Raw genomic sequence first — 13,633 nt, 5'->3', positions numbered from 1 at the left:
AGATTGAGGCATGTGTAAACCAAGATTTATAGACAGGCTAAACCTGGACTCGTTTATTCATCACTGATTAAAAAATGTACTTTCGCATTATTAGTTACAATGTGTGTTAGTGATGGTTTCTCTGATGAGACGATCCCCATGTGTGGATTATGCTAAAAAAAAAACAGCCCTTTATCTTCAACAACCCAAATTTGTTAGGGTTAGGGTAACAGTTGAAAAATATTGTACAACATAGAAAATGTCTAAAGGAATTTAAAATACTCTAACTTGGAGTATGTTTAGGCTGTTAGAACCTTATATATTTATACTTGTGTTTGCATAGCACAGAAAGTGGGTTTCAGACAGTATTACCTCATGCAGAGGTGACTGAATGTAGTTTTTTCAGCTGTCTGTTTCTAGGCCCAGTGGATATCAAATTCAAGCTCTAATTGATGTTGTGAGTTTATACGCTTCACATTACAAAGCTTCTGTATTTTGTAAAAATTGAGATCAGATTATCAAATTATGAGGCTAACAAGTAGATTAAGAGGAACCAAGATCTAAAAGCTGTTTTATTGATTTTTATTCTTACTAAGCAGATCCACTTGTCTATTTCTGATGGGACACTAGACACATATGAACATATGCCATTGGCAGGGAAACATGAGAATATCATTAGGCCCTGCACATCTTTTCTGTTGTTGGGAATATCACCTCTATGACTGTCGCACCTCTCTCAAGATCCATGCTTAAATGGTTACCAAAGGTGAATCCCTTCCTCCAATTTGTCACTTTTACAACAAACCAGCTATATGGTCCTCAAAGAAGTAGGGGGCTCAAAGTGCTTTTAGTTTGATTATCATAGCCTCCGATATAAATTTTAAATACATTTTCTGTGTAAATATTTATCAACTTCTCTGTACAACAAACTCCAATAAAAACATCACAAAGGCTAAAAAAATTGTACATTTGTATAAACATAAAAAGATTAGAAATATTTGAGGTTGTAGTCGTTTTAAGATGAAGATTTTGTCTGGATAGATTGATCAAACCAAAATATGTTGCATTATTTTTAGTCATAATGCAACATTTCTGTGCCGTGTTGGTTATTTAGGTACAAAACATCTCAAGCTGGATACAAAGTGACGGATTGTCAGTACAAAATGTCATGCAGCAAGCTTCATTTTGGATCTGAAAAGTTGGGTGTAAAAACTGTCCATTTTTAATGTGTTTCACGGAGGAGGATCTTTGGTACTGAACCACTTCACAACTCTTTTTTTCTGTATACATGACTATCAACTTCTCTATGATTAATTGTTGAATGCAAACATGGCTTTCTTTCAAAGATTAATAAAATAGCTTTTGCACAAATTGGTATATATTTTTGAGATTGGAGGCTTTCTTAATATGCTAGAGGTCCACTTCGGTTTTGGCCCATCCATATCCGATTTTTACTAAAGCAAGACATTGAGAGTTAGGATCCGCAGTTAAGATGTTGACCTATTTTCATCCTTTTATTGCAACTTATATTAAAAAAATCTTTCTTTGTCTTTCTTCATATTGAGCATCTGTGTTTACTTTCTCCTTGCCCAATCAGTCTCGCCAGACTCCTGAGGGCGAGTTTCTTCCACTGGATCAGCTGGAGCTGGACGTAGGTTTCAGCACTGGGGCTGACCAGCTCTTCCTCGTCTCGCCACTCACAATCTGCCATGTGATTGACACCAAAAGCCCCTTCTACGACCTCTCACAAAGGTCCATGCAAACGGAGCAGTTTGAAATTGTGGTGATACTAGAAGGCATCGTGGAGACCACAGGTAGGCAACAGCGTGTTCTACGGTCAGCACTGCTGAAAAAGACGGAGATTGTTTTACTAAATGTTGCTGCATGCAGAGGAAGGTTGTGTTTTTTTATGTGCTTTTGCAACAAATCTGATTGCTAATATTGAGGGTTAACTGCTCAAATTCAGCTGGGCAGACTATCATATTTGATTGATTTTCATTTTTGAGGGAAACACAACAATAAGCATCTAATAATGAGAGTGATTTTCATCTATTCATAAGGAAGGACAAATTAGTGTTTCAGAGTTTAGTGGAAATATTTGCTTGTGAACCCCATGGTACAATTCTACCATTTATTTATTTATTTTTTTTCAATGTGATCTTTCAGGGTTCTGTGCTTGGCTGTGAAAAATTTCTTTTTCTCATCAGAATAGAAAAAAAAAAATCAATTTCTCGTTTTTTTGCCTGAATACCGCTGGCTCCTGTTCTCGGAGGGCACAATCATTTGCTTTCCAGGGTCCCTTTGGAGTTACAGAATTTCATTTCCACGAGACTAGTGATGCCACGAGTAAAACTCCTCCATATGGTCATTTTAGAATTCAATCGTTTATTTGACACAGTTGATAATAAAGTGGCACACGCTGAGCTCCTTTAGTGTTATAACAGTTGTAACGAACCACTTCAGAGGAAATGCAGCATATGGAGATGTGAGAGGATGGTAATTAGCGAAGCAGTCAGGTCCTAGAGATGCATGATGGGGATGTATTGCAGTTTTATTAATGTTTTATCGTGGCTGAGTATGATCTGACATATAGCATGGCCTTGGAGCTCAGGCCATGCAGTATTTATGCTGTATCATTCTGCTGGGACCGGACATATTAGAGTGACTAGGTGTACGTTATTAAATTATATTAAAGTACTGCGCAGTGTAATACGTTCAGAGTGTGGAGTCTTTGATTTATCAAAATGCATTTAGGTCAGATAGAATAAAGAATTTCAAAAGAAATATGGTTTGAAAAAATATAAAACATTTTTTTACCCATGAGCATATTATTGTTACCATTACACATCATGTCAGGGGTTTAATTGTGGATTTAAACAAAGTTTTATCAAATGTTATTCAAAAATCTCAACCATTGACCTCTTAATGAACCACAATAGAATATTACTGCCATAAATTTGGGGTAATATACTAAAAACTTTTTCAGGAATCTTGGTTATTATTAGTTTTATATTATTCACCACTATCATATTATTCATTCTTCAGTCTCACTTTTTTCTATTCTAATCAAGTTTATTTCTATAGCACATATCAGAAACTAAGTAGTTCAAAATGTTTTACATTATCATTTATAAAAACAAGCAATTAATATTATCTTTTGTCAAATGTCATCATCAAAACATTAAGCAATTACATATCAAGTATGTTGTTCAATGTTTCACTTGCTGCTGATCAAAAGTAAAGAGGTGGTCTTAAAGGCTCAGTTTAAAGGTACTCAGTGTTTCAACTGAGGCAAAACAAGAAGGACACCGAAGTAAACCATTTTTGTGATTATAATTATTCAACACAATCTGTCTCTTTGTGAAAAAATTACTGACCCCAAAACTGCTATGTTTAGGGCTCACAGTTATCATCTAGCAGCTCCAGGAAAGGTTAACAACTGCTCTATGTTCTCTCCACTGTGGCCCAGTGGAGTCCCAAAACACCAGACAGAGCTCAAACCATTTCCAGACTGATAGATGTGTCTTTGGTTCTGATCTATTCTTGAATTTCTTTAGATCAGGAAGTGATTTGTTCTTTAAGATCTTTTAGTCTACTTGATATTGTCAGAAACATTTAATTTATTTTCTTGATTTTGCAGTTCTGACAACACTCTGGCCTGGGTGTGGCTTGTGACAGTGAGCCAAAAATATAGTTGATCACTCAAAATTTATAATTTAGCAAAGCAGAGGAATCAGTTTCCACATAGAATGAGGTTATTTAAAATAGCTTTTTTTCACATGACTGCAAAAGCATCACTACTGACAACAAAGCTAAAAAACTGGAGTTTTATTGTATATAATCATAAGTGCATCTGAAGTATAAGAATTATTGATTTATTAAAGTACTTTTTATGGCACGTGAAATGTTTATTCTATTATTGTAATGTTGAATGTATTTATGACATATTTTCAATAGTTTTTTTTTGTTGTTAAAAAATAGATGTATGTGCTCTCATGGCTTTTCTCCCCAAAACATCTGCACTTCAGTGCAGCTGCAGTCATGTGAAAGTTGGTGGAAATGCTAATGTAGAAACAATCTATAGTTAAAAATTGATGTACAGTGAAAGTCTGAATCCTTCGTCGCTCTCATTTCTGGCCAATGTAACTCTGTTTCCATGGCAACCTCTCCTTGAGTATTCAGGATTGCAGCGATGCACTAAACTTAGATATTTTTTTTTGTTTCTATGTTATAGGAATCATTACACAGTTTCAGTAATGAATAAGGCAAATGTGCGCTGCTGAATATGAAATAAGTTCGCTGCCTCAACAATGTCGCCTGTTATTTGTGACGATCTTGTCTGAATTATGAAAAGCACTCAGAGGCAGCGCTTAGCCATTAAAAACTCACCAAAACAGGAGATTCAACAGAGAAAGAATGAGATAAAGCATTTATGAGCCCTGCTTTCTGTCTACTAGAAAAGGAGCCGTGCAACTAACAGTGTCACCTGTTGAAAAATTTAGCTAAAATACTCACCTGTGGCAGAGTTTCACCATCACTTTCTACTGGACGCCAAATGAGATATTTACAAATATTTACATTATGACATGGGAATCTTTTCTCCTGGAGATTGCGAAGAGTAATAATTATGACTCTTTCTTTCTCTTTGCACACAAGAAAACAATAAAAGAGCTCTGAGTTGTCACAATATGTATAAAAGTCAGAGGAGAGCATAATCTCACCTCACCTTCATCATCACCAGTGTGTTACATTTTCCCAATGAGACCTGGCAGATAATGTCTTCACCTAAAGTAACAGCACCTGCAGCTTTGTGACAGACGAGCAAATGCCACTGTTAACTCAAAAAGAGAGTAAATTATATTAATAGGATACAATTTTAATTCTAACAGTTAGTATTACCAGTTTGTAAACTGAATTACCGTTAAAGTTATATGTGGTTATCGGAACAATGAAAATGTAGGCACATCATCTTGCTTTTATGAGGCTTTTTACAAAAACACATGATGTCTGTTACCAAAAAAAAAAAAAAAAAAACTCACTTGTTGGCAATCTGTTTTTCTATTTTATAGTTACCATCTCGGTCAAAAAAAAGAAGCAAGCAAATTTTGCATATTTAGAAAGTTTGGCATCATTTTTATCAATCTTACAGTTAAACCCAAAATTCCACAAATTCCTTATTTTAATTCAACGAAAATAATCTACTAGGATATGGAAGAGTCATCTCCAAAAAGAGAATACAATGCTAGAGACTTATTAATGTGAAAAAAGAGAAAAGAAGTATATGAATACATGAATGTGTGAATAGTTTTGGACTTCAGTCATAGCTCGTGGTGGCGATCTTATATTTTTGTCATGTGTTATGGATTACAGAGTCTTATCTGTATTCAGTCTGCTCCTCTTCTGCTTGCTGCAAAGTTTACTTTTCGATCATAAGAGACTACCTAATGTTTATTAGTTTTTGTTTGGATAGTAGCTGGTGCTGGTGTTCTTTCCATCACCTCCATGGATGGCATGGAGTCTCAGCAGTATCAAGACAGCTCTGCTTCTGCCTGTTCTTCCAGAGTGTGAATCACTGACTTAGCTACAGTTGTTTGGCCTTGTTTTTTGTTTTTGTTTTGTTTTTTTGCTTTAGTAGCTTCTGTTCAGGCTCCAACTTGAGCTGTTTTCTTGTTGAATTTTGCTTGCTTGTCCTCCAGATTTCCATTTTACGTTTATGAAAGGTTGTTAGGGGGAACAATAGCTGTAGCATGTTCTTGTTCTGATACATTTAATTGCTTGAAAAACCTTCAGACCTTTTGGTATTATGATATGACTAATGGATGAATATATTCTCTTTTTGGTAGTTAAGTACATGAGTTCTGATGTTAACAGAGGGATTTCTATACTTGAGCCACACAGTAGACATGCAGTGTGCTTCATGATCTACTTGTATATTTTTTGTGTGCTTCGACATCTTTTATAAGCTTTCAATCTGTTGCCCTTGGCCGAGTTTTTAAAAGAATACTATTGACAATACAAGACCCTGTTATGTAGTACTTACATATTTCCACCAAGCCCAGGGTTAATGACTGATAACATCAATGTAAATAATGGCAGTGGCAGCAAAACATCACATAACTCTCAACAGAATGTTTAAGAGCTTCTAGGTTTATTAATCATAGGCATGTCAGATTTTATATGTGTAGTTCATCACATTGCTTTGATGATGTGGTTCTCAGAATAATAATACAGGGCTTAAGTGCTGTAGTAAAGAGGTTTGCACTATGTAAAAGAGATGCAGTGACCAGGCTTTTACTGAAAGATGCTGAATTCCAGTTTTCTTTTGTCCATCAAATCCATTAAAGAACATGCTGGGTTTTGATGCATTCACTTGCCGAAGGAAGTGGGATTACTTTTCAGTTTTGTGTCGTACAATTGAGAATGAGCAAAACGTCATGAGATATTAAGGACTGTCATTATTAATTTGACAAAAATGTGCCAGAACACAAGAGTACTCTGTGACTCTTGTCACCATCACAGTGCGCCCCAAACTTAATCAATTTGAAGAAGCACTTTTTGCAGCTGTCACCTGAAGTAATCCTCCGCTGTATTACCTCATCAATCTCTTACTTCCTAGTGGAGAGTTACGGCCCAATCTTAGCAATATTTCAGTTTCATGAGGTTTGATTTGTTTATTCACAGCTCGTTCTAGATCCAACCACAGAATTTAAATTGGAGCTCAGGTTTTACCACTCACATTCTTTTTTTTCCCCGTCTGACCATTGCGTCTTACAGCTGAAGAGGTTTTGGAAATAATAAATATCACTGGTGGAGCAATGGCCACCATCTATGTGCATTTTAACTGTTACAAGTAAATATCAGAGAACACATTCCTGAAGTTGTGAAAAACAGTGTCTGGTTTATTAGATGTAGCTTTGGACAATAGGCTTGGAAAGATCCCTAGGGCTTTACTAACTTCACAATAACATACTGAATAAAGTGATGAATCTTTACATTTATTTGTCTTTCCCGTTAATCTGCTTCTTAGAATAACTATAGATGTTATATATAAATTATGGAACAGATTTGTCACTCAAAAAACAATCAGGACTGCATCAAATCCATCACTTTTCTGTACCTGTTTAATCTTGCTTAGGGTGTCAGAAAGCTGAAGTCAGCTGGTAAGAGGTAAAGTTCAACTTTGGAGGGTTTTGAATCTTTAGGCATTTGAAAGTTCGATTCAATCACGAGTCAATTTTGCGGTGGTCTCCACATTCTGAACAAATTAACAAAATAAGACCCCAAGATCTCTCTTTTCATTTGTAATTAAAACAATCCTTCTTGGTGATCTGCAATTCCTGCTACATTCGGTAGAACGTCCTGATTCACCGTTCTTATTAGGTACATGCAACACACTAGCAGCGATGCATCAGAAAAAGCTTGGTCATAGGGTTAGGGTTAGCAAAAGCTGTCCACGCATCAGATATTGGAGCTCTCCTAACATCTTTAGTCACCCCAGCACCTAGTTTTGGGGGATTGTCCTGTTTGAGGTTGGATGTTAGCACAAAATGTATGATTCTTGACTACTCTTTGTCCAGGTCCTGTGGAGTAGAACTGCATTTAACTATTTGTTTCAATATTTCCAAGGCATAGAAAACTTTGACAATTCATATTATGTTGTTCTTCTGGCTGATGACAGGAGACAGAACATCTATCTTTGGGCGAAAGTGCATCATGTCCTTTCTTATGTTTGTTCATATTTTTATTTTAGTGGTACGCAGCTAACATATAGCCTATTCTCTTATGCAATTTATTTAACTTTCGATGCTTATGGCCTTGTTATCCCAAGCAGGATAAAGTGTTTGGATGTCCGGTTATTTGCTTCAGAGTTGCTCCCTTTATATTCCTCAACATCAGGGTATTAAACTGACATTAAGCTGATAATGAGTTGTTGCATTTGTCGATCAATTTAAAATTGTCCATGTTTGCATAGATCAAATAACAGACTTTATCATCCATCCCTAAAAGTTAGACATGCAGCCAATTCATTGTGGGGCAAAACACAAAATGATCCTTTACCTCTCTTAAGTCAGCCTTACCTGCAGGTCTATATAATGCAGGAGACAACCTGACTACTCAAAGAAAACCACTCACATACTTGAGAAATTCATTTAAAATTAATCTATTTAATGATTAATAGAACTTTACTTTTAATAATTAATTTCTTTCACTCTTCAAAATGTGTCAAATTTTTCACTAGTGATAGGACGTGCTCACAGTTCCTTCTAATTTGATTTTTGCTTTCGATCTTAGTGATTTAGGGGGAAAAAGAGCAAGTATCTATATAAAATATAGATATAGATATATATATATATATATATATATATATATATATATTATATATATATATATATATATATATATATATTATAGCATAAGCTCATTAAAACCCAAAGTCCAAAATTTCAGAAGATAAGAATTTAAAGCTAATTTGAATACATATCTAATGTATTGCTTGACTGTACCTTTTATTCTGATATATGGATTTTACTTGAAACATGAGACTGAAAACAACCATTTTTAATAGTATTATTTTAAAAACATTTCCTTTTCTTGCTTTTTTGTTTAGTCGCTCATGATTGAAAAATTATATTAATAATTGCCTTATCTCAGTCAGCTTCAAGGTTAATTTAATAGTTTTTGAGCATGTTCTTTACATTTGTATCTTCAACAATAAATAGATTCCAAGAATTAAAATAACAAATTTTTATATCAAAGTTAGCAAATTAAAATGTTTTATTTACTTACTTTTTTAATCAGTTGAAACCATTAACTGTTATAACAGCTCTTAACTCCTCAGCTACAACACTTGAAATCCTCAAACTCTCTCTCTCCCATTTCACCTCCATTCATCCTTGAATTTTTAATACCTGGTGGAGTTCATATTTGTCCTGCTTACTTGGAAAGTCATTTTAAACTTAAGCCAAATGTCATCAGCCATCACCTATGCCAACACCACCACTGTTTTCATTTAGACATTCTTTGGATTTGTGAAGCTCATATTTAACAATCTGCTCAGTTGTTAAACAATATATTTGTCACATCTCACTGAAAGTATTAATATTAAAGGTACTCACTGATTATGTGGATTTATTTGTAAATGAACAGGAGTCTTTAACCGATTTACAACAATTAAACGTTTAACTTAGATTGTACAGTAAATTGATGTAAAATCTGTCTTTTTAAAGAAATTACTGCTGGTTTTTGTTCTCTGCTTAAGATAAGGTAATCTTTAGGTACGCAGGTTCTTTAGTCAGATTCACTCTATGTCTGTGTTGATAAGTAACATTTTATAGCCTGGACTTCTGCTTGTTCAGGGGACTCACTTTTGGTGAAGAAAAAATGACTTTTAAAACATTACTTCAGGTGAGGCTGAAAACTTTGGCCATTTCCCATGGCTAACTTGCTTTTAAGGCTAAGCTAATCATTTCAAGGACAAAGTACTAAAATATCTGTGCCGAAGTCCCACAACTTATTTGCCCCACTTTTATGTAACTCAGATTTTATGAGTTAAAATATTTTCCTCACCAACTAAGAGATCAGATCAGTTGGAACAACTTATGCAAATATGTTGTCCCATTATTTGTTCACTGCCTGTTTTCTCATTGAATATTTCACATGCTGTTGTTTTTGTCAGCAGACTTTTGTCTCATAAATTGATGCAGTGGAAATGGCTTTAGCTTCAGTTTGGAATGCTCTTGATGGATTTTATTACTAGAGAATATCTTTCATTGACTTAACTGAGTTTTTGTTTCAAAATTTGACAAAGTTTCTTTTAGAGTTTTGTATATCCTTAACATCATAACTGTCATTATGATGTTGTACTTTTAACTGTTTGTTTTAACATTTCTCATGTAGGGCAGGATGACAATACAATGTATAATTTTTTTCAAAGAAAGAATTGAGTGATCAACTATTTTTCCCCCCAAAAAGTTCCAAAATATGCATTCCGCTATGCACACAATCTCATCCATCTACCAATATCTTCTCTTAGCAAGCTGCAGAAAATTTACACTTGTTAAATTTTTTTGGATATTTGACCACTCTTGCATAACTCTTTGGATTGATGCTTTTATCATCTAATCAAGAGTGTCACCCTCAGATGAGAAAAAAGTTGTTGAGTACAAATAATAAACTCTTGCCTTCAATAAACTGGAAGATGCTGGAACACCACTAATTTTATATAAATGTAGACTGAGAGACTGTCTTTCTAAAAAAAAAAAAAAACCTGTTCTGAATTTCTTTCAGTGCTGTTGGTACATTACACAAGGTGGATGGGATTATGAAGGAAAACTACATACAAATTCAGCTAGACAGTTGAAACTTGGTCAAATTGAAAATTCCAACAAGACAATAATCTCAAACACAAATCAGAATGAATGTTGGAATGGAGAAATGGCAAATTTTTGGTCTTCTTTGGGCAACCAGACAATTTGAATGAGTTTTAGCAATCCCCATAAGAGCAACAGGGGAAATGTCCAATCAGGCGTAAGCTAGTATCTTTTCAACAAGTACAAAAAGTATGTCTGTACTTGCAACTTTTAATCAGCCATTGCAAAATTGTGTGTCCTGTATATATAATTACAACCGAGTGTGGAAAACCAGAGCAAATTAAAACCAATCATTCACTGTAAAACTTGACATTTTGAAAGTTTAGGTGGTAAAAGAACAATCTTGCCAAATTATCATCCCCAGCATGATCTTTATGAGAGCATGTGAAGATACAACCACAACGATTTAAAGCCTGGCTGAATACCAAGCAGAATTTAGAGTAAAAGCCAAGTGAAAACGTAAAAATAAAACAAGTGAAAACTAACTCTCCCAAACTGTTTTCAATTCAGGCTTCATTGTGCAGCGATTCATACGTAAAAACTCCAGATGCAACATGAGATGCTGACAGCTGGGGTTTGCTGTCAGCATCTCATGTTGCTGCCACAAACTGCTTCAGGGCTCAAAGGACACCTATATCAGAGATGTCAAAGGCAGAATTTCACGTCAGGGGATGGGAGCCGGTTGGCGTCTCTGTGGGCTCTGAGTGAGAGTCAGTGTGTACAGGAGCAGGTGCTTGAAGAAGGCCAGGCTGGCAGCCAGTGGCACACCTCATCAATGTGAAATTTCTGCTGCTGTGCTGCTCTGCAAACAGGCCATCATTGATGAGGTAATGATAGAAAGTGCCGTGCAAATATACTCTGATTTCTTGAACATTTTCAAATTATAGCCATAGCTCTGTTTATTTTACTGAGTTTGTGACAGGCCAAGCAAGTCTTAAATGTGAAGTGGAAGGGAAATAATATTATATTTTTGGACAAAACTGAAAAGTGTGTCATATGCATATACAGTCAACTTCGTTTCATTCTCAGGCCCATAAATAAAATATAGAGCAATTGATTGCCTTTAAAATCACTGAATTGGTGAACAGTCTACCTGTGTGTGCTTTCATCTCACTATAAATCTGGCTGTTTTCTGAAGGTCTCAGTGGTTTGTTAGGAAATAAACAGACTGAGAAATACAGCAGGAAAGTTAACAAAAACAATCAAGAAAACTTTTAATAATAGATAGGCAAATTAATGCATTGGAAATTTAGGTCACTGTCCCAGTTAAACCAGTAATACAGTCCAACTTTATGAGAGCTTATCATGGAGCCAGAAGCAATCTGTCGATTAGTGACACTGATTCTTAAAATCCCCAAATAAACTGTAGCTGCCAGTAACAGACGTTTAGGTTTCTGCAGCTAAGAAACTAATCAGCAACTAAAGCCATTTTCCAAAAACATTTCTGTACGAACGCCACACAGTAGTATTAAGCATCAGCATGAGGAATTTAAGACCCTGCACCTGTCAGATTAGAGACTTTTCAGCCAACAGAGATAAAAAAGCTGATCAGTTATTTTCCAAAGAACTTATTTTCAATAAAGAACAAAAATATGTTTCATTGCACATTGGTTTGTCCCTGAAAATTTCAACAGCATTGTTTTTTGTTTTTCATTTTGGCAATTCAGTCTTAAAAAAATCTCTGCAAGCTCTGAAGTGTTTTTAAATTCACTCATCAACAATAAAAAGCAGTGAATATAAAGTGTATCATCAGCATAAACTTTTCATCTTTTTGAGAGATTTAGCTTTCATGCAAAATGTGTTGTGTATGATCATTACTGTTGCAGTTAAATTCATAAAATGCAATAAATAAATCCAGATTAAAAACGTTTTCCAGCCCATGCTATAATTGCTGAGCATTTCTTTTAGGGTTTATGGGGATGAAGTTTGCTTGGCAGCAATTCAATTCTCTTAATTTTCATTACGTTACTTGTGTTTGTGTTCCCTGTGAGTTTTTCTGCCTCTTTTTATGTGACCTGTTTGCTGACACAACATGGCTGTAAAACAGGCAAACACGTTCCACTTACTGAGCTCACTAAAAATCTGGATGTTGAGGAGGGATTTCCTAACCTGGAGTGTGTTGAACAGGAAACGCTACACCATTTTTCATGAGGAAAATTATGTGTAAAGCCAATGCACACTTTTTTTCTTTTTGTTGCAAATTGATTTAAATTGTTTGCAACCCCTTTCTGTTTTATGTACTGCTCTGTAGTCCAAAATATAAAAAGAACATCCCAGGTACATTCATATCATCAAATTATTTTTCTTCAGGTTAGCAAAGCTGGATGCATGCATACTCAATTTGCATGTAATGTATATTTATTTATTATATATGTGCACATTCATATAAATATGTGCATGTGTAGATGGGTAATTGTCAACTGCAACTGTGCAGTAAAGTCCCTCACAGAAGCATCCTTGTGTCTTCATCTTATTTACTTGTTACTTTATAGTCAAGAAACAAAATGGAAATTCTGAAATGGAAGCAAAACAAAGCATGGTTTTCAGTTATTTATGGACTAAATATGTTCCTCATATTAAGAGGAAGGAAGAAAGTATTTGTTATCAAAGGCATACAAATACTAATTGAGGTTTACCTCAAATCATGTACTGCCTACAGAAAAAGTGTGGTCAAGTGAGACCATATCTGAACAACCATTTACTATAGAATAGTAAAATAAAAGCTTATTTACTTTTTTAGAATGTCTACTTAAAATACAGACAGTCTCCATCTTCTCCAACTAATCTTAAGAAATTTTTGTTTTGCTCCAGGAGGAATGGGCAAAATTGTTCATTTGTGGACATGAACAGGTGTCGAGAAGTAAAGAAAAAGATTTGCAGTTCTATTTGCTAATTAGTATTTTTTGGTCTGTCACATATTTTCCTAATAAAATAAACAGTTTGAGGTGGTAATGTGATAAAAGTTCAAAACTCAATTTTCTAAGGTTCTTTGACTTTGTGTTTTATAATAACATTAATTAATCATAGTTTTAGCTTATTTAAATAAAATCATTCATTTGTGTTGTGCAGTGGGCGAACTCATTTAGTCATACAATACTATTATCATAATTTAAATTAAGTTGTTTTGCAATGTTTACACAGGAAAAATAAAATTGAAAATAATAATTACTTTAATGTAGACTGTGTCGGAGTAAAGCCAGTCTGCATAATTAATTGGACACATTTATTGCCGCTGATTAGCAAAGCAGCCAATGTCATGGCTCAATCTATGTTTTATTACTAGC

At 34.7% G+C, this 13,633-nt stretch overlaps 1 protein-coding gene across 1 annotated transcript in view; it reads left to right on the top strand.

Moving 5' to 3' along the window:
- kcnj3a (potassium inwardly rectifying channel subfamily J member 3a) overlaps positions 1–13,633 on the top strand; it is a 38,537-nt gene that overhangs the window by 3,437 nt on the left and 21,467 nt on the right. The window contains exon 2 of the mRNA XM_055032115.1: positions 1,577–1,793. Within this exon, the coding sequence (XP_054888090.1) occupies positions 1,577–1,793 (217 nt within the window). The remainder of the gene's footprint in view (positions 1–1,576; positions 1,794–13,633) is intronic.

This window comes from Poeciliopsis prolifica, unplaced genomic scaffold (genome assembly GCF_027474105.1).
Source record: "Poeciliopsis prolifica strain line A6 unplaced genomic scaffold, Auburn_PproV2 SCAFFOLD007, whole genome shotgun sequence".
Taxonomy (NCBI): Eukaryota; Metazoa; Chordata; class Actinopteri; order Cyprinodontiformes; family Poeciliidae; genus Poeciliopsis; species Poeciliopsis prolifica.
The sequence above is the reverse complement of the archived record's forward strand: the minus strand, read 5'-3'. Positions and strand labels throughout refer to the sequence as shown.